Genomic DNA, 22380 nt, shown 5'->3' on the forward strand with positions numbered 1-22380 from the left:
TACATTGACATGAGTGCTCATTCACCATTATGCACACACATTTGCATGTACATACAGTACATTACATGCACACAGTAATGTGCACTCATTCGCACCATACTTTCATATCACAACCTCCACTTTACACTATAAATAAGCATGAAGGATCCTACTATCCAAACAGACAGACACACACAGGAAGAGCACTTAACACATCCCATAGTCCCATTGTAGCAATATCTGTCTCTAAACTGTCTATGTGTAAAATGTTGGCTGTGGTCCCTTGCTCCCTTTCATCTTAATGAACTGTGTTGCACATATTTACGCTAACAAACACATGCGTATACACACAAACAAACACACACAACACACGTGATTACAAGTTGGGTGAATTTTGGCACATTTCTTCAGACAGAGATGGTGTAACTGAGTCAGGTTCGTAGGCTTCTTTGCTTGCACACCCTTTTCCAGTTCTGCCCACAAATTGTATTTAGGATTGAGGACAGGGCTTTGTCATGGCCACTCCAATACGTTGACTTTGTTGTCCTTAAGCCATTTTGCCACAACGTTGGAAGTACGCTTGGGGTCATTGTCCATTTGGAAGACCCATTTGCGACCAAGCTTTAACTTCCTGACTGATGTTTTGAGATGTTGCTTCAATACATCCATATAATTTTCCTCCCTCATGATGCCATCTATTTTGTGAAGTGCACCTCCTGCAGCAATGTATGCCCACAACATGACGCTGCCACCTCTTTGCTTCACGGTTGGGATGGTGTTCTTCGGCTTGCAAGCCTCCCCCTTTCTCCTCCAAACATAACGATGGTCATTATGGCCAAACAGTTCTATTTTTGTTTCATCAGACCAGAGGACGTTTCTCCAAAGGTACGATCTTTGTCCCCATGTGCAGTTGCAAACCGTAGTCTGGCTTTTTTATGGCGGCTTTGGAGCAGTGGCTTCTTCCTTACTGAGCGGCCTTTCAGGTTATGTCTTTATAGGACTCGTTTAACTGTGGATATAGATACTTTTGTACTTGTTTCCTCCAGCATCTTCACAAGGTCCTTTGCTGTTGTTCTGGGATTGATTTGCACTTTATTGATTTGCACGTATCTCCTTCCTGAGCGGTATGACGGCTGCGTGGTCTCACGGTGTTTATACTTGCGTACTATTGTTTGTACAGATGAATGTGGTACCTTCAAGCGTTTGGAAATTGCTCCCAAGGATGAACCAGACTTGTGGAGGTCTACCATTTTTTTCTGAGGTCTTGGCTGATTTCTTTAGATTTTCCCATGATGTCAAGCAAAGAGGCCCTGAGTTTGAAGGTAGGCCTTGAAATACATCCACAAGTACACCTTAAATTGACTCAAATTATGTCAATTAGCCTATCAGAAGCTTTTAAAGCCATGACATCAATTTCTGGAATTCTCCAAGCTGTTTAAAGGCACAGTCAACTTAGTGTATGTAAACTTCTGACCCACTGGAATTGTGATACAGTGAATTTTAGGTGAAATAATCTGTCTGTAAACAATTGTTGAAAAAATGACTTGTGTCATGCACAAAGTACATGTCCTAACCAACTTGCCAAAACTATAGTTTGTTAACAATACATTTGTGGAGTGGGTGATAAACGAGTTTTAATGACTCCAACCTAAGTCTATGTAAACTTCCGACTTCAACTGTACATGTGAAATTTTAACCATTTAGCAGGTGCTCTTATTCAGAGCAATTTACAGTATTAGTGCATTCATCTTAAGATAGCTAGGTGAGACAACCACATATCACAGTCAAATATACAGGATACAAACATTCCATTCCAGCTAAACAATGAAAATAGGCTAGCGTTTTGCTAAAACACATTTTCATACACATCTAAAATCTCTGTCAAACTCTTCAGTTAAACCTGAAGCAACAATATGTTCATGCCTACTGCAATTCCAATTACGGAAAACAATAACACATGGGTACACATGAAGTTACCATAAGAAATAATTTTTGATTAAAAAATGTGAAAAATGGTTGGATAAAGTGTTTTGGAAATAAACCTTCTGTGGAATTATTAGATGTGTCAAAACACTGGATAATTGGAGAAATATTCAACACGTTTTTCACCCAATTGTCTCTTTTTTAGCTTGGAATCTCCACTCAAATGTTTGTTGTTTTGTTTGTTTTGTTTTTTTGAAGCAGAATTGCTAGAAAAACTGTAGTGGACTGATCTCAGGAAGATCGGAAAGTCATACCTGAATGCTCAAGGTTGTGGACTGCTCTCCACTCCAGATAAGAATGATTAGTGAAATGATTTATCCTCCTCTACTATTAAGGTATACCTGCTGTCAAATTGAAGGTTTGCTTGATATACCGCTTTCATCTCCTGCTTTGACAAGTTAGAACATCTAGGAGGACCTATCTGTCATATTTGTTATAGATATTGCTTGTACACTCTGAGGTGTGACAGCAATCAATGTATGAGTTCCTGTTGGTTTGGTAGAGGGGGAGGACTGGAGGACCATTTGTCATCTGCGATGCCTTTGAAATTGTCAGTTGATTTTACTTGCTGTGACTGAATGAGGACACCCTGGCCAAGATAAGAAGGGTTGGCTGGATTGTTGTTGCGATTACATCTCTGTCATTACGGTGAGAGATGTTTTCAAAACATCAATTTGTGTTCTATTCAAAGCAATTTGCCTCAATCTCGTTTCATTTTCTTGTCTATAGACGCAACACAAAAGATCATGGTGATCAAATGGAGGAGGTGTCCATAGCCAGGTACATTACCAGATGAATGGGATTTGAGGGTGTTTATTGTGTCTTTGCCAAGCTAGCAGCAAGGTGAATTAGAGACACGTGACACATTCACGGATGGCCATTGATTTTTTTTCTCTTTGAGCAGCAGCTGCAACAGTCCAGCTGATCTCTATAAGATATGGATGGACTCATTGAGTTGATCTGATAATCTGTTCCACTGTCAGAACGATCCCTCAGATTGTTATCCAGCTCAGCAGAATGCCCTTGGTGGATTGCTTAGGAGCTTGTGGTCTTTGTTGGAGATCTCAGTATTGCAATCGCTCCCGTTGCTTTATATAGGGGTGTTATGCTCATAATACATGATGCCTGACATCGGCTGCTTTTGTTAGGAAGTGTTCTTGGTTTAAATCACATCCATCCGTCCATCCATCCAGCCATTCATCCATCCATCACGATAGTTCAGGGCCCTGACTGCACTGGCTGCACTGCCTGACTGTCCCCAGTGATGAGGCAGGATCCCACTCTGCATATGCATGGGCACAGAGAGGGACAATCGATGGCATCAAACGTGACAGTGCCAGCGTGACTAAGGAGTTCACCTTAGGGGAGAGGGAGGAGAGGAGGAGTGAAGGGGCAGATTGAGTCGCCCTGCATGGGCAGCACACAACCTCTTCTGCAGGGAAATTAGGAAGATGAAGGAGGAAGGAGAATAGGTATTGAAGGGAAGGAACACATACTCAAATGAAGACTTGGTATAAAATACAGTTATTGTCCTTTTTACTGATTTCAAATAAAACTTTTTTGTGAGTAAGACATGTCATACTGTGTGTCTGACTGTGTTTCTTAGGAGACGGGCAGGTGGACTTCGATGAGTTCATGACGATCCTAGGACCCAAGCTCCTGTCGTCTGAAACCAGGGAGGGCTTCCTTGGGAGCACGATAGACAGCATATTCTGGCAGGTAAGGACTTCTCTCTTTTCACCTCTATCTTCTCTCACCTTTCCTTTACCAAGCAGTGGCCTGCAATAGCTGCAGCCATGGCCAAGTTGTGCAATAGCTGGCAGTGAAATCGAAGACATTTATTCATCTTTATTTGCACAATGACGATCAGTGTAGAGGCAGCAAAGAGTGTAGTGTGTCAGTTCCTGATGGACAGTTGTTGTCCTGTCTGGTGGCAGTGCCTCCTGCCTTGGAGATGCTGGCAGGACATAATCTATGTGCCATTTGGCCAGATGTTCCTGCACTGAACCATAATGGAGGGGGGAGAGGATGATAGCTAGCGAGGGAGTCAGAGTAGTGAGTGGATGACTAAGATGGCATGACTGTGTAATAGAGGGGAACACAATTATTGTGTGTGTGTGTGTGTGTGTGTGTGTGTGTGTGTGTGTGTGTGTGTGTGTGTGTGTGTGTGTGTGTGTGTGTGTGTGTGTGTGTGTGTGTGTGTGTGTGTGTGTGTGTGTGTGTGAAAGAGAAGTAACAGAGTGAGTGGAAGGGACAAGGTGAGAAGATTCGAGCGAGTGAAAGAAGTGAGGGGTGAAAGCGAATGAATGAAAGAGTTAGAGAGTGTAAGGGAGAGAGAGAGAACAACCATAGCCATGGGAAGTAAGGGTAATGAGGGTGCTGCAGCAGCCCCTGAAAAATCTGAAAAATCTCTATATTATACAAAATAAATATGCAGTTTTTCTTTATTTTTACTATTTTCTACATTGTAGAATAATAGTGAAGACATCAAAACTATGAAATAACACATATGGAATCATGTAGTAACCAAAGAAGTGTTAAACAAATCTAAATATTTTTTATATTAGAGATTCTTCAAAGTAACCACCCTTTACCTTCAACCAGTTTCATGAGGAAAATAACATTTCTGACCTACGCTGAAGATTAACTTTTTCCTTTAACGAGTCCAACGAGAAGGATATACTACTTTCACTGGAACAGGCCCCGTAAAAGGGGCCGCAGATCGGGCTGCCTTCTGAGAATCCATAGGTAAGCTCCCACTGCCACCCGTTCTTCTTGCTAATGTGCAATCAATGGCAAATAAAATTGATGACCTACGGTTAAGATTATCCTACCAACGGGACATTCAAAACTGTAATATCTTATGCTTCACGGAGTCGTGGCTGAACGACGACATTATCAACATACAGCTGGCTAGTTTCACACTGTATCGGCAGGATAGAACAGCGGCGTCTGGTGATTTTTGTAAATAACAACTGGTGCACAATATCTAAAGAAGTCTCAAGGTTTTACTCGCCTATCTACCTAGAGAGTTTTCATCTGTATTTTTCATAGCTGTCTACAAACCACCACAGACTGATTCTGGCAATAAGACCGCTCTCAATGAGCTGTATTCCGCCATAAGCAAACAGGAAAGCGCTCACCCAGAGGCAGCTTGCTTAGTGGCCGGGACTTTAATGCAGGGAAACTTAAATTCGTCTTACAAAATTTCTATCAGCATGTTAAATGTGCAACAAGAGGGAAAATAACTCTAGACCACCTATACTCCACACACAGAGACGCATACAAAGCTTTCCCTCGCCCTCCATTTGGCAAATCTGACCATAATTCTGTCCTCCCGATTCCTGCTTACAAGCAAAAAGTAAAGCAGGAAGTACCAGTGACTCAATCAATAAAAAGTTGGTCAGATGAAGCAGATGCTAAGCTACAGGACTGTTTTCCTAGCACAGACTGGAATATGTTCCGGGGTTCCTCCGATGGCATTGAGGAGTACACCACATCAGCCATTGGCTTCATCAATAAGTGCATCGATGACGTCGCCCCAACAGTGACCGTACGTACTGTACATACCCCAACCAGAAGCCATGGATTATAGAGCTAAAGGCTAGAGCTACCGCTTTCAAGGAGCGGGACTCTAACCCGAAGCTATTAAGAAATCCTGCAATGCCCTCCGACAAACCATCAAACAGGCAAAGCGTCAATACAGGACTAAGATCGAATCGTACTACACCGGCTCTGATGCTCGTCGGATGTGGCAGGGCTTGCAAACCATTACAGACTGCAAAGTGAAGCACAGCCGAGAGCCGCCCAATGACACGAGCCTACCAGATGAGCTAAACTTCTTCTATGCTCGCTTCAAGGCAAATAACACTGAAACACACAAGAGCACCAGCTGTTCCTGAAGTCTGTGTGATAATGCTCTCCGCAGCCGATGTGAGTAAGACCTTTAAACAGGTCAACATTCACAAGGCCGCAGAGCCAAACGGATTACCAGGACATGTACTGCGAGCATGCACTGACCAACTGGCAAGTGTCTTCACTGACATTTTCAACCTCTCCCTGTCCGAGTCTGTAATACCAACATGTTCTAAGCAGACCACCATAGTCCCTGTACCCAAGAACACCAAGAAGACCTGCTTAAATGACTACTGACCCATAGCACTCACATCTGTAGCCATGAAGTGCTTTGAAAGGTTAGTCATGGCTCACATCAACACCATTAACTCAGAAACACTCTAATTTGCATACCGCCCTAAGATATCCGCAGATGATGCAATCTCTATTGCACACTCTGATCCTCAACACAGGGCCCCCTCATGGGTACATGCTGAGTCCCCTGCTTTACTCCCTGTTCACTCATTACTGCACAGCCAGAAACAACTCCAACACCATCATTAAGTTTGCCGATGACACAACAGTGGTAGGCCTGATCACCGACAACGACGAACCAGCCTATAGGGAGGAGGTCAGAGATCCCTCAACGTGATCAAGACAAAAGAGATGATTGTAGACAACAGGAAAAAGAGGACCGCGCACGCCCCCATTCTCATCGACGGGGCTGTAGTGGAGCAGGTTGAGAGCTTCAAGTTCCTTGGTGTCCACATCACCAACAAACTAACATGGTCCAAGCACACCAAGACAGTCGTGAAGAGGGCACGACAAAACCTATTCCCCTTCAGGAGAATGAAAAGATTTGGCATGGGTCCTCAGATTCTCAAAAGGTTCTACAGCTGCACCATCGGCGCATACGACTATACATTTGGTTGCATCACTGCTAGGAAAGGCAGCTGCTCTGCCTCTGACTGCAAGGCACTACAGAGGGTAGTAGACCTCTATACCAGGTGGTGTCAGAAGGAGGCCCTAATAATTGTCAAAGACTCCAGCCACCCTAGTCATAGACTGTTCTCTCTGCTACCCCTCGGCAAGCAGTACCAGAGCAAGTCCAGGTCCAAGAGGTTTCAAAACAGCTTCTACCCCCAAGCCATAAGACTCCTGAACATCTAATCAAATGGCTACGCAGACTATTTGCATTGCCCCCCCCCCCCCCCCCCCGCCCCCACCTGTCTTTTACATCGCCATTGCTCCCTGTTGTTATCATCTATGCATAGTCATTTTAATAAATCTACCCACATTTACATATTACCTCAATTACCTCGTCTAACCAGTGCCCCCGCACATTGACTCTGTACTGGTACCCCCCTGTATATAGTCTCTCTATTGGTATTTTACTGCTGCTCTTTAATTAGTTGTTACTTTTTTTCTTATTCTTATTCATATATATTTTTTTTACTGCATTGTTGGTTAGGGGCTCATAACTTCTCTAAGGTACGGGGCACTATTTTCACCTCCGGATGAAAAGTGTGCCCAGAGTAAACTGCCTGCTACTCAGGCCCAGAAGTTAGGATATGCACATAATTATGCACATAATTAGTATATTTGGATAGAAAACACTCTAAAGTTTCCAAAGCTGTTAAAATAATGTCTGTGAGTATAACAGAACTGATTTGGCTGCATTGTTGGTTAGGGGCTCATAAGTGAGCATTTCACTGTAAGGTGTTGTATTCGGCGCATACGACTAATAGATTTAGATTTATTTTGATTTGATGAGGTAGTCATCTAGAATGCATTTCAATTAACAGGTGTGCCTTGTTAAAAGTGAAGTTTGTGGAATTGATTTCCTTCTTAATGCGTTTGAGCCAATCAGTTATGTTGTGACAAGGTAGGGGTGGTAATACAGAAGATATCCCTGTTTGGGAAAAGACCAAGTCCATCAAGACTGTTGGAAAAGCATTCCAGCAAAGCTGTCATCAAGGCAAAGGTGGCTTCTTTAAAAAATCTAAAATATATTTTGATTTGTTTAACACTTTTTAGGTTGCTACATAATTTCCGTGTTATTTCATAGTTTGATATCTTCACTACTATTCTACAATGTAGAAAATAAAAAATTAAAACATTTTAAAAAACTTAAATGAGTAGGTGTGTCCAAACTTTTGACTGGTACTGTATATGTTTTGAAAAAATATATTTTTACAAAAGTTGTGCGCTGGGCCTTTCAATATATATATATATATATATATATATATATATAAAATTTAAAAAATAACCCATCACAGCACCCCTATGAGAACAACACTCTAGGGGGAGAGAGAGAAAGAAAAAGAGAGAAAAAGAGAGGGACATTTGGCTATGTGGAGCACACTTGGCAGGTTTCTCTCTCTGATGCTATCATTTGTCTCTGGTGAGCAGGAGCTCTTGGTTTACATTGTGAGGACATGCTCTCTGGTGCTGCAGGTGCAGACACTGTGGTCTCCGTGCCAACCCTGTTTGACTGAGATGAGCTGCTCTGACCTTGGCTTGCTGATATGAGAAGAGAGGATGGAGATCAGAGCGTGTGATTGTCTGAAAAGTGTTATATTTCAACAACAAATAAAGGGGGAAATCAGGGAATTGGAGTTGCTCATATGATTTCTAGCTACTACTTTCAAAATTGTGTCGACAGCTGTCCTCCAAAGAGGGGGGCTAGAGTTGGTTTTATGTCTCTGGAGGAATTGGTTCCCTCACATTCATGCTCACATTTATCACTGTTTGATAAATGAATATCCAGAGGCGCTTGGTTGATAATCTTGCTAATCTAATTTGATTTGTGAGGATATACCGTATATATCTTTGCTCTTCAGAAAAAAGTATCTTAATGTGATTCCATCCTGATAATCCCTCCTCATTCTTCATGGTCGATGTATTGTAGCCTACAGTTGTACATTTTTATGTCCGGCTTCCTGCATTAACTTGCAAAGAAGTGTGTGTGTGTGTGTGACACCTGTTTTTGTTGCTAAATGGTTCTCCTGCCCATTTCCTGTTTACTGGTTCTTATTTACGTACAGTAGCTTATCTCTCTGAGTCAGAAACCTTTTGTGTGTAGTATTTGGTAGTATTTATTTCTGAATTGAGAGCTGACTATTCATTCACCTGAGCTCCCTGCTCTCTGAGTTTGACAGAATCATTTTTATATATGTTTTACTTTAACGTCTCTGCATTCAAGTCGAGCAAAAAACAGACTTTTCTATTTTCTTTGCTTCTCAGTAACTTGAATTGTTAATCTATATTAATGTATATTTACTTAGACTACATAGCAATTTATGTTAAGGGGCTTGTTGGGAGGTGTAAAAACAGAGGTACTCTTTGGGATTTGAACTTGCAACACTGTGTTTTCAGCCAAGAATCCTCCAATTTAAGTAGGTGGAGAGAAAGAGTTAGAGAGAAGAATGCTGAACCAGCATGTCCTGTAGTTAAGACTAGTCTGAGTACCAGTCTCATTCCACTCCTTGCCACACCTTGTCATTGCCAAAGAGGCTCTTTGGCAATGCGCTGGATTTTACCACGGAGTTGCTCATTGCTTGTTGGAAATATTTTCCATGGCATGAAAACGTGGAGCCTCAAAAATAATTAGTAACAAAGTCAAAAACAAACATTTAGCTATTAGCTAGGAAAGTTTTTGTATTTTGAGGCTTAAAATAAAACTAAGACGTTTTGTGGTTGTAATTGCAGTATTTATTTAGTTTGAGAAATGAGATGTGAGCTAGCAACATTTGACTGACTGGTTTCATCTGGGCAATCGAGAGAAAAAAAGGTTGCTTAACAACCGGATAACAAGTTGTTCTGTGGAGAGAATAAAAAGTGATCAAGTTCCAATATTTGCATAATCGTTGTGATTGGAGGATAGCTGTGAGGGTGATTGAAACAGGATCAAATCTTCTGCTCTCCTTGAACTCATTAATGATAGAACATTCATATTTGAAAATGGCAGAAAGGCCAGTCTCTTTGGCACATGGGGTACAGGGAGTGGATTAGCTAAAGAGACTGATACCCAGGCTAAGTTAAGACTGCATCAAAAAAAGTACAGCTTATGGTAAATGCAAACAACAACCATATGGGCGCTATCCCAACTTCCATTCCATATTGATGTGTTTCAGTTACAGTAAATAGAGTACAAACACTTAATCTTAATGAATATAGTACTCTCTACCCGCTAGACACAGACCTCATTTCAATGTCCAGTTTTGATTTATATTTGATTGAGATGTCAACTAATATGAATTCAACATGAAATCAACAAACATTTGAAGCATGTTGTTGGCTTTAGGATAAAATTTGGGTGAAAAAAATACAAACATTTCGGAAATTCCTTTACATTGTTGACATCCTTTACGTTGTTGACTTTTAGCAAATCCAATCAGTTTTCCATGTTGATTCAACATAATCACATGTATTTTTTGTCGTTGAAATTACGTGGAAACAACATTGATTCAAACAGTTTGTGTCCAGTGGACATTTACTACATCTGTAAAGCACTTTGTTGATCTAAAAATAGCTTTATATAAATACTTTTATGTGATTGATTGATGGAATGAAAACCAGAAAGTGGCTATGATGAACAAGAACAAAGTAATAAAGGGCCATCATCAAACAAGACCGGCAAATCTTTCACATCACAGCGTTATGACGGTGCCTCTTGGCAGAACACATCCGAGGTGAAATCTGAATAGATTTGAATAGCCAGCTTCTCCCATACATGAATCAGGGTGACGGGCCAGACACACAACAATTCTGCAGCTCTGAAAGCATTAGCTGGGAGATGAGGAGAGTAACCTTACGAAAGTTTCTGGCATTTTATACATCTCTTATGCCTCGGAGGGGAGGATGGAGGATGAGGACAGTGCTGTTTTTTATTCTCTGTGGCATCTTGTGTCAGGGTCTTTCTCCATCAGGGGCTATGTGTGTCACCAAGCAGGTGCAGGGCTCCTCAGCTCAGTCTCACTGAGAGACACCAGGCTGTTTGTGTTCGTGCGCGTGTGTCACAGTCAGTTAGGAAAGCTAATGCTAGCTTTTTCAAAAATAAATGTGCATCCTGTAGCACTAATGCCAAAAAGTTTTGGGACACTGTAAAGTCCATGGAGAATAAGAGCACCTCCTCCCAGCTGCCCACTGCACTGAGGCTAGGAAACACTGTCACCACCAATAAATCTCTGACAATGGATAATTTCAATAAGCATTTTTCGACGGCTGGCCATGCATTCGACCTGGCTACCCCTACCCCGGCCAACAGCTCTAAACTCCCCACAGCAACTTGCCAAAGCCCTGGCCCTCGCTACATATTCATCGCCAAACCCACTGGCTCCAGGTCATCTATAAGTATTTGCTAGGTAAAGCCCCCCCCTTATCTCAGCTCACTGGTCACCATAGCATGCGGTCCAGCAGGTATATTTCACTGGTCATCCCGAAAGCCAACACCTACTTTGGCCAACTTTCTTTCCAGTTCTCTGCTGCCAATGCTGGAACAAATTGCAAAAATCACTGAAGCTGGAGACTTATATCTCCCTCTCTAACTTTAAGCATCAGCTGTCAGAGCAGCTTACCGATCACTGTACCTGTACAATCGCACACCCAACTACCTCATCCCCATATTGTTATTCATCTTCTTGCTCTTTTGCACCCCAGTATCTCTACCTGCACATCATCATCTGCACATCTATCACTCCAGTGTTAATGCTAAATTGTAATTATTTTTCCTCTATGGCCTATTTATTGCCTTACCTCCCTACTCTTCTACATTTGCACACACTGAACATTGATTTTTTTTCTATTGTGTTATTGAGAATTTGTAAATGAGAACTTGTTCTCAACTGGCCTACCTGGTTAAATAAAGGTGAAATAAAAAAATAAAATTAAGGCTCCTCAGCTCAGTCACTCTAAGACGCATGCTGAAGAAGGCACAAGGTATTATTAGACATTTCAGACTTTAGAGGTCTTCAGCGGTTCTGCATCTGGTGCCGCAGCAGAAGAGTTCTTAAGACGGAACATCGGAACGGAACATACCGGACCAATTTTTCTCTCCATGTCCCTGGATTTCAACTGCTCTCTGGACATTCATACCCGGATCTCACAGCTTTCGTCGATTCCGGAGCAAACATCGATTGTTCCGGTGCTAGCCAGCTCCGTCAATCACTCCCGAGTTCCATCATTCACTCCTGGGCTGCAGTCACCTATCCGGACCCGTTTTACTGCCTACGCGGAGCCCCACCGGGCCTTCACAACTGGACTGCCGACGTTATCTACCTGAAGGAGATCCGGCTGGCTCCTCCGTCGCGACGTTACCTGAACGCCCATCTGCGGCCCGCTAACCGTTAGCTGTCTTACCGGCTGCTATCTGAATAGACAATCGGACAATTTATTTATTTTTATTATTATTATTATGTTTTCTTCTCGGACCTCTATAACTATATCTATTGTTCTTATTTTTGTTGTTGTTGTGTGATTTGGATTAATCCCCTCTACCACACGGAACCCCACTAATCTACTGACCGAACGCAAGAGGTGGCTAACAACAGACCTCCATCCTATGCTAGCTTGCTACCGATGGCCTGGCTAGCTGTCTAAATCGCCGTGACCCTCAACCAACCTCTCCAGTCGATGGACCCTTTTGATCACTCGACTAAGCATGCCTCTCCTTAATGTCAATATGTCTTGTCCATTGCTGTTCTGGTTAGTGTTTATTGGCTTATTTCACTGTAGAGCCTCTAGTCCTGCTCACTATACCTTATCCAACCTATTAGTTCCACCACCCACACATGCAATGACATCTCCTGGTTTCAATGACGTTTCTAGAGACAATATCTCTCTCTTCATCACTCAATACCTAGGTTTACCTCCACTGTATTCACATCCTACCTTATCTTTGTCTGTACATTATACCTTGATGCTATTTTATCGCCCCCAGAAACCTCCTTTTACTCTCTGTTCCAGACGTTCTAGACGACCAATTCTTATTGCTTTTAGCCGCACCCTTATTCTACTCCTACTCTGTTCATCTGGCGATGTAGAGGTTAATCCAGGCCCTGCAGTGCCTAGCTCCACTCCTATTCCCCAGGCGCTCCCTTTTGACGACTTCTGTAACCGTAATAGCCTTGGTTTCATGCATGTTAACATTAGAAGCCTCCTCCCTAAGTTTGTTCTATTCACTGCTTTAGCACACTCTGCCAACCCGGATGTTCTAGCTGTGTCTGAATCCTGGCTTAGGAAGACCACCAAAAATTCAGACATTTTAATTCCAAACTACAACATTTTCAGACAAGATAGAACTGCCAAAGGGGGCGGTGTTGCAATCTACTGCAAAGATAGCCTGCAGAGTTCTGTCCTACTATCCAGGTCTGTACCCAAACAATTTGAACTTCTACTTTTAAAAATCCACCTCTCTAAAAACAAGTCTCTCACCGTTGCCGCCTGCTATAGACCACCCTCTGCCCCCAGCTGTGCTCTGGACACCATATGTGAACTGATTGCCCCCCATCTATCTTCAGAGCTCGTGCTGCTAGGCGACCTAAACTGGAACATGCTTAACACCCCAGCCATCCTACAATCTAAACTTGATGCCCTCAATCTCACACAAATTATCAATGAACCTACCAGGTACCTCCCCAAAGCCTTAAACACGGGCACCCTCATAGATATCATCCTAACCAACTTCCCCTCTAAATACACCTCTGCTGTCTTCAACCAAGATCTCAGCGATCACTGCCTCATTGCCTGCATCCGTAATGGGTCAGCGGTCAAACGACCTCCTCTCATCACTGTAAAACGCTCCCTGAAACACTTCAGCGAGCAGGCCTTTCTAATCGACCTGGCCGGGGTATCCTGGAAGGATATTGACCTCATCCCGTCAGTAGAGGCTGCCTGGATATTTTTTTTTAAATGCCTTCCTAACCATCTTAAATAAACATGCCCTATTCAAGAAATGTAGAACCAGGAACAGATATAGCCCTTGGTTCTCCCCAGACCTGACTGCCCAACCAACACAAAAACATCCTATGGCGTTCTGCATTAGCATCGAACAGCCTCCGTGATATGCAGCTGTTCAGGGAAGCTAGAAACCATTATACACAGGCAGTTAGAAAAGCCAAGGCTAGCTTTTTCAAGCAGAAATTTGCTTCTTGCAACACTAACTCAAAAAAGTTCTGGGACACTGTAAAGTCCATGGAGAATAAGAACACCTCCTCCCAGCTGCCCACTGCACTGAAGATAGGAAACACTGTCACCACTGATAAATCCACCATAATTGAACATTTCAATAAGCATTTTTCTACTGCTGGCCATGCTTTCCACCTGGCTACTCCTACCCCTGTCAACAGCACTGCACCCCCAACAGCAACTCGCCCAAGCCTTCCCCAGTTCTCCTTCTCCCAAATCCATTCAGCTGATGTTCTGAAAGAGCTGCAAAATCTGGACCCCTACAAATCAGCCGGGCTAGACAATCTGGACCCTTTCTTTCTAAAATTATCTGCCGAAATTGTTGCCACCCCTATTACTAGCCTGTTCAACCTCTCTTTCGTGTCGTCTGAGATTCCCAAAGATTGGAAAGCAGCTGCGGTCATCCCCCTCTTCAAAGGGGGGGACACTCTTGACCCAAACTGCTACAGACCTATATCTGTCCTACCATGCCTTTCTAAGGTCTTCGAAAGCCAAGTCAACAAACAGATTACCGACCATTTCGAATCTCGCCATACCTTCTCTGCTATGCAATCTGGTTTCAGAGCTGGTCATGGGTGCACCTCAGCCACACTCAAGGTCCTAAACGATATCTTAACCGCCATCGATAAGAAACATTACTGTGCAGCCATATTCATTTATCTGGCCAAGGCTTTCGACTCTGTCAATCACCACATCCTCATCGGCAGACTCAACAGCCTTGGTTTCTCAAATGATTGCCTCGCCTGGTTCACCAACTACTTCTCTGATAGAGTTCAGTGTGTCAAATCGGAGGGTCTGTTGTCCGGACCTCTGGCAGTCTCTATGGGGCTGCCACAGGGTTCAATTCTTGGACCGACTCTCTTCTCTGTATACAGCAATGAGGTCGCTCTTGCTGCTGGTGAGTCTCTGATCCACCTCTACGCAGACGACACCATTCTGTATACTTCCGGCTCTTCTTTGGACACTGTGTTAACAACCCTCCAGGCAAGCTTCAATGCCATACAACTCTCCTTCCGTGGCCTCCAATTGCTCTTAAATACAAGTAAAACTAAATGCATGCTCTTCAACCGATCGCTACCTGCACCTACCCGCCTGTCCAACATCACTACTCTGGACGGCTCTGACTTAGAATACGTGGACAACTACAAATACTTAGGTGTCTGGCTAGACTGTAAACTCTCCTTCCAGACCCATATCAAACATCTCCAATCCAAAGTTAAATCTAGAATTGGCTTCCTATTTCGCAACAAAGCATCCTTCACACATGCTGCCAAACATACCCTTGTAAAACTGACCATCCTACCAATCCTCGACTTTGGCGATGTCATTTACAAAATAGCCTCCAATACCCTACTCAACAAATTGGATGCAGTCTATCACAGTGCAATCCGTTTTGTCACCAAAGCCCCATATACTACCCACCATTGAGACCTGTACGCTCTCGTTGGCTGGCCCCCGCTTCATACTCGTCGCCAAACCCACTGGCTCCATGTCATCTACAAGACCCTGCTAGGTAAAGTCCCCCCTTATCTCAGCTCGCTGGTCACCATAGCATCTCCCACCTGTAGCACACGCTCCAGCAGGTATATCTCTCTAGTCACCCCCAAAACCAATTCTTTCTTTGGCCGCCTCTCTTTCCAGTTCTCTGCTGCCAATGACTGGAACGAGCTACAAAAATCTCTGAAACTGGAAACACTTATCTCCCTCACTAGCTTTAAGCACCAACTGTCAGAGCAGCTCACAGATTACTGCACCTGTACATAGCCCACCTATTATTTAGCCCAAACAACTACCTCTTTCCCAACTGTATTTAATTAATTAATTTATTTTGCTCCTTTGCACCCCATTATTTTTATTTCTACTTTGCACATTCTTCCATTGCAAAACTACCATTCCAGTGTTTTTCTTGCCAAATTGTATTTACCTTGCCACCATGGCCTTTTTTGCCTTTACCTCCCTTCTCACCTCATTTGCTCACATTGTATATAGATAGACTTGTTTATACTGTATTATTGACTGTATGTTTGTTTTACTCCATGTGTAACTCTGTGTCGTTGTATCTGTCGAACTGCTTTGCTTTATCTTGGCCAGGTCGCAATTGTAAATGAGAACTTGTTCTCAACTTGCCTACCTGGTTAAATAAAGGTAAAATAAAAATAAATAAAAATAAATAAGACCAGTGCCATTTCTGAGTCCTGTTTTTCTGTTATCTGAAAGCTACTCAGTCAACCATCTTTTTAGCAGTTGACTACAAAACCCCATGACATACCGTAACACTCAATCTATGTGAATTTCCTCAAGTCAAATTTTAGCTTAGTCATACATTGAGGTCAATGGAGTAAGTGAAAATGCACCTTAAATGTAAGTTTATGATTCGCTGGGTAGATAAACAATTAAATCTACTAATGTTGGGGTGATGATGTCACACTCACATCCTTCCCAGTAGGAGGTTGGTTCAGTAAGAAATGATTTAACATTCTGTCATGGCTCTTACCTACCTACTCACTCACCTGTGGTCTAGCAGTTCTTAATGTACCTAATTATCCCATTGGGGTGAATATGTGCATGTAATTAAACAACAGCAACATCTCATGTTCGTGTTGATGTTAATGTTAATCATCTGCCTCTCGCTTTCAGAGGGTTTCTCTAATGATACCACAATTACAAGCACACCTCATCAGCTTTTCATGTGGTTTGGCGTTTGAGTGTCATTGCTTTGATATTCTCTACACTCTGAGTAAGTCTCCATCAGTATTCCTGAGAGCATAAAAGGCATTACTCTGCCTCTCCCTCTTACTCTCCCTGCCTCTGACCAGCACACAAAGATAGTGAGGATCCAAATTAAACAAGTGTTATGAGAGCTTTATGTGTTACTTCTTTTACTCTGTTTCTCATTAGTACTGCAGAATACAAAAGACTGTCAACAGAATAGTGATGTACGGGTTGTCTCATAACCCGCGGTCACCACTGGTGGGTTTAGGGTCATTAAATGTTGTGTGGATGAAGGGCGGGTGAGTGGCGGGCGGGTTGAATAAACAGAAAACAGTACCTTAAAGAAATCCATAAATGTCACGTCCTGACCTTAGTTCCTTTTTATGTCTCTATTTTAGTTTGGTCAGGGCGTGAGTTGGGGTGGGCATTCTATGTTTTGGTTCTGTGTGTTATATTTCTAGGTGTTTGGCCTGGTATGGTTCCCAATCAGAGGCAGCTGTCAATCGATATCTCTGATTGATGACCTAGGCAGCCTGTTTTCCCACTATGGGTTGTGGGTAGTTGTTTTCCGTTTCAGTGTTTGCACCATACGGGACTGTTTCGGTTTTCATTTATTCTCTTGTTCTTTTGTTCTTTTGTATTTAGTGTTCAGTTAATTAAAGGAAATATGAACACGTACCACGCTGCGCTTTGGTCTACTCCTTCTTCCTCAGACGAACATCGTTACAATAAATGTATCATTCTTGTGCAATTTTTATCTATAGACTACATTTCGGGGTTTTTTCAGAAACTTTTTCTCAGATAAACTTCATCACATAGGCTATAGTCTGGCATGTTTATTAGTAATTGCAGGCGGGTGTGGGTGACTTGCAAGGCTCTTGCTACTTTCACCATTACTGACAAATGATTATATTAATTAGTCCCCGAGCAGAGAAGGGGAGGGAAGATTAGCAACACTTTTACCACACTCTCTATCTCTCGCTCTCTCTCTCAGACCCCAACAAGCTCGGTAGGCTAATGATAGATCAACTGCAGCTCTGAATCAGACATGAGGAGAATATTAGAAGCATCAAAGTCACAGCATGTTCTATCTACACTTCAGTCTAATTCTCCTCCCTATGGCAACAGGGGTTATTTAACAAGTGTAGGCCTACTTACGTGATAAGACAATGTTATTTGTATTATATAGGCCTATGTAAGAGCAACAAATATACTGAAAAAAGTTTTTGTTTTGTTTTTGACAAATAGTTTAATCTCAAACAGTGTCAATTAGGGGTGTAACAATACACGTCAGTGGTGCGCACTTCAGGTGTTTGTTCACCCACCCACAATTGCTAATAACCCATTCGCAACCACGACTATATGTGATAAAGTTCAAATCTAAGGCCCGCACCAGACACAAAAATAATCTGTAGGCTATAGCCAAAGATGGCGGAATAATTAATTTCCAACATTTTGGTAGGCTATTTGTTAGTCAACTACAGAACCATTCAAGAGTTACTTACCTCTGCTGAAGAGGATAAGTTGATTAGAGTTATCAGGCTCAGAAATGGGAAATTAACTGCACCTCAGATTGCAGCCCAAATAAATGCTTCACAGAGTTCAAGTAACATACACATCTCAACATCAACTGTTCAGAGGAGACTGTGTGAATCAGGCCTTCATGGTCGAATTGCTACAAAGAAACCACTACTAAAGGACACCAATAATAAGAAGAGGCTTGATTGGGGCAAGAAACATGACAAATGGACATTAGACTAGTGGAAATCTGTCCTTTGGTCTGATGAGTTCAAATTTGAGATTTTTGGTTACAACCGCTGTGTCTTTATGAGACGCAGAGTAGGTGAACAGGTGATCTGGTTCCCACCGTGAAGCATGGAGGAGGTCGTGTGATGGTGTGGGGGTGCATTACTGGTGACACTGTCAGTGATTTATTTAGAATTCAAGGCACACTTAACCAGCATGGCTACCTCAGCATTCTGCAGCGATACGCCATCCCGTCTGGTTTGCGCTTAGTGGGACTATCATTTGTTTTTCAACAGGTCAATGACTCAAAACACACCTCCAGGCTGTGTAAGGGATATTTGCCCAATAAGGAGAGTGATGGAGTTCTGCACCAGATAACCTGGCTTCCACAATCACCCTACCTCAACCCAATTGAGATGGTTTGGGATGAGTTGGACCGCAGAGTGAAGGAAAAGCAGTCAACAAGTGCTCAGCATATGTGGGTACTCCTTCAAGACTGTTGGAAAAGCATTACAGGTGAAGCTGGTTGAGAGAATGCCAAGAGTGTGCAACACTGTCATCAAGGCAAAGGGTGGATACTTTGAAGACTCTAAAATATACAATATATTTTGATTTGTTTAACACTTCTTTGGTTACTATATGATTCCTTATAAGTTATTTCATCGTTTTGATGTCTTCACTATTATTCTACAATGTAGAAAATAGTAAAAATAAAGAAAAAACGTTGAATGATTAGGTGTGTCCAAACTTTTGACTGGTACTGTATGATTAGATGCATGCAGCTTCTCTTCTGTCATTATATGTTGCCCTAGAAGACTAAATAAACCCTTGCTCACCAGAATATTGCCATAAATCAATAGAATTAATTCTTCAATCAATCTATTTGACATTAGTAATGTTTTCTCTGTCACATCTGCTTCTATTGCGGTGCGAAGATGGGAACGGGGAGAAAATGCAATAACTTAATATTATGGCTGTGTGAGAGGTTATCGACCCACGGTCACTGTTCAGATTTCAGTTTCCATTTAACCCTGAACTCTGAACCATAGTCTACAGTTCCCTTGATGTCCCTGTCTTGTGAATGTCAAATGTATTATTATTATTTTAATTTTATTAACCCACCCCACCCCCGCTCTTCAGAGGACACATACCTTTTTTTGTTTTTACAGCATTTCTGCTGCATATACATACATTTTACATATACATTTGACATACAGTGCCTTGCGAAAGTATTCGGCCCCCTTGAACTTTGCGACCTTTTGCCACATTTCAGGCTTCAAACATAAAGATATAAAACTGTATTTTTTTGTGAAGAATCAACAACAAGTGGGACACAATCATGAAGTGGAACGACATTTATTGGATATTTCAAACTTTTTTAACAAATCAAAAACTGAAAAATTGGGCGTGCAAAATTATTCAGCCCCCTTAAGTTAATACTTTGTAGCGCCACATTTTTCTGCGATTACAGCTGTAAGTCGCTTGGGGTATGTCTCTATCAGTTTTGCACATCGAGAGACTGAAATCTTTTCCCATTCCTCCTTGCAAAACAGCTCGAGCTCAGTGTTGGATGGAGAGCATTTGTGAACAGCAGTTTTTAGTTCTTTCCACAGATTCTCGATTGGATTCAGGTCTGTTCTTTGACTTGGCCATTCTAACACCTGGATATGTTTATTTTTGAACCATTCCATTGTAGATTTTGCTTTATGTTTTGGATCATTGTCTTGTTGGAAGACAAATCTCCGTCCCAGTCTCAGGTCTTTTGCAGACTCCATCAGGTTTTCTTCCAGAATGGTCCTGTATTTGGCTCCATGCATCTTCCCATCAATTTTAACCATCTTCCCTGTCCCTGCTGAAGAAAAGCAGGCCCAAACCATGATGCTGCCACCACCATGTTTGACAGTGGGGATGGTGTGTTCAGGGTGATGAGCTGTGTTGCTTTTACGCCAAACATAACGTTTTGCATTGTTGCCAAAAAGTTCAATTTTGGTTTCATCTGCCCAGAGCACCTTCTTCCACATGTTTGGTGTGTCTCCCAGGTGGCTTGTGGCAAACTTTAAACAACACTTTTTATGGATATCTTTAAGAAATGGCTTTCTTCTTGCCACTCTTCCATAAAGGCCAGATTTGTGCAATATACGACTGATTGTTGTCCTATGGACAGAGTCTCCCACCTCAGCTGTAGATCTCTGCAGTTCATCCAGAGTGATCATGGGCCTCTTGGCTGCATCTCTGATCAGTCTTCTCCTTGTATGAGCTGAAAGTTTAGAGGGACGGCCAGGTCTTGGTAGATTTGCAGTGGTCTGATACTCCTTCCATTTCAATATTATCGCTTGCACAGTGCTCCTTGGGATGTTTAAAGCTTGGGAAATCTTTTTGTATCCAAATACGGCTTTAAACTTCTTCACAACAGTATCTCGGACCTGCCTGGTGTGTTCCTTGTTCTTCATGATGCTCTCTGCGCTTTTAATGGACCTCTGAGACTATCACAGTGCAGGTGCATTTATTCGGAGACTTGATTACACACAGGTGGATTGTATTTATCATCATTAGTCATTTAGGTCAACATTGGATCATTCAGAGATCCTCACTGAACTTCTGGAGAGAGTTTGCTGCACTGAAAGTAAAGGGGCTGAATAATTTTGCACGCCCAATTTTTCAGTTTTTGATTTGTTAAAAAAGTTTGAAATATCCAATAAATATTGTTCCACTTCATGATTGTGTCCCACTTGTTGTTGATTCTTCACAAAAAAATACCGTTTTAATCTTTATGTTTGATGCCTGAAATGTGGCAAAAGGTCGCAAAGTTCAAGGGGGCCAAATACTTTCGCAAGGCACTGTACATGGTACTTTTTTAATAAATAACATTAATACATTATCGAACATATGCTCTTAATCCAACCCCTTCCTCAGCCACTCTCAGCCCATCCCACCTATCACAATAGACCATTCTCTTTTGGTTTCCATATGCTGTATATATTTTTTATTGTGCTGTAATGTTTTACATTATACAGTGTCCAAAGGGCCAGAAGTATACAGAATGGTGTCGTCTGCGTAGAGGTGGATCAGAGAATCACCAGCAGCAAGAGCGACATGGTGGGTGCTGCTATGGTGACCAGTGGGCTGAGATACGGCGGGGCTTTAACTAGCAAAGACTTGTAGATGACCTGGAGCCAGTGGGTTTGGCGACGAGTGTGAAGCGAGGGCTGGCCAACGAGAGCGTACAGGTCGCTGTGGTGGGTAGTATATGGGGCTTTGGTGACAAAACGGATGGCACTGTGATAGACTGCATCCAATTGGTTGATTAGAGTGTTGGAGGCTATTTTGTAAATGACATCACCGAAGTTGAGGATCGGTAGGATGGTCAGTTTTACGAGGGTATGTTTGGCAGCATGAGTGAAGGATGCTTTGTTGTGAAATAGGAAGCTGATTCTAGATTTAATTTTGGATTGGAGATGCTTAATGTGAGTCTGGAAAGAGAGTTTACAGTCTAAGCAGACACCTAGGTATTTGTAGTTGTCCACATATTCTACGTCAGAACCGTCCAGAGTAGTGATGCTGGATGGGCGGGCAGGTGCGGGCAGCGATCGGTTGAAGAGCATGCATTTAGTTTTACTTGCATTTAAGAGCAGTTGGAGGCCATGGAAGGAGAGTTGTATGGCATTGAAGCTTGTCTGGAGGTTAGTTGACATAGTGTCCAAAGGGAAGCGCCAGAAGGGCCAGAAGTATACAGAATGGTGTTGTCTGCGTAGAGTTGGATCAGAGAATCACCAGCAGCAAGAGCGACAGTCGGCCCGAGAATTGAACCCTGTGGCACCCCCATAGAGACTGCCAGAGGTCCAGACAACAGGCCCTCCGATTTGACACACTGAACTCTATCAGAGAAGTAGTTGGGGAACCAGGCGAGGCAGTCATTTGAGAAACCAAGGCTGTTGAGTC

At 42.6% G+C, this 22380-nt stretch overlaps 1 protein-coding gene across 4 annotated transcripts in view; it reads left to right on the forward strand.

Annotated features, from left to right (window-relative positions):
- Positions 1 to 22380, forward strand: part of LOC110507730 (calcium-binding protein 8) — a 109863-nt gene that overhangs the window by 44640 nt on the left and 42843 nt on the right. For all 4 annotated transcript variants that reach the window (XM_021587930.3, XM_090223571.1, XM_021587929.3 and 1 more), the window contains exon 4: positions 3569 to 3681. In XM_021587930.3, coding sequence (XP_021443605.2) covers positions 3569 to 3681 — 113 coding nt within the window. The remainder of the gene's footprint in view (positions 1 to 3568; positions 3682 to 22380) is intronic.

This window comes from Oncorhynchus mykiss, chromosome 27, assembly GCF_057628025.1.
Source record: "Oncorhynchus mykiss isolate SJ-2025 chromosome 27, ASM5762802v1, whole genome shotgun sequence".
Taxonomy (NCBI): domain Eukaryota; kingdom Metazoa; phylum Chordata; class Actinopteri; order Salmoniformes; family Salmonidae; genus Oncorhynchus; species Oncorhynchus mykiss.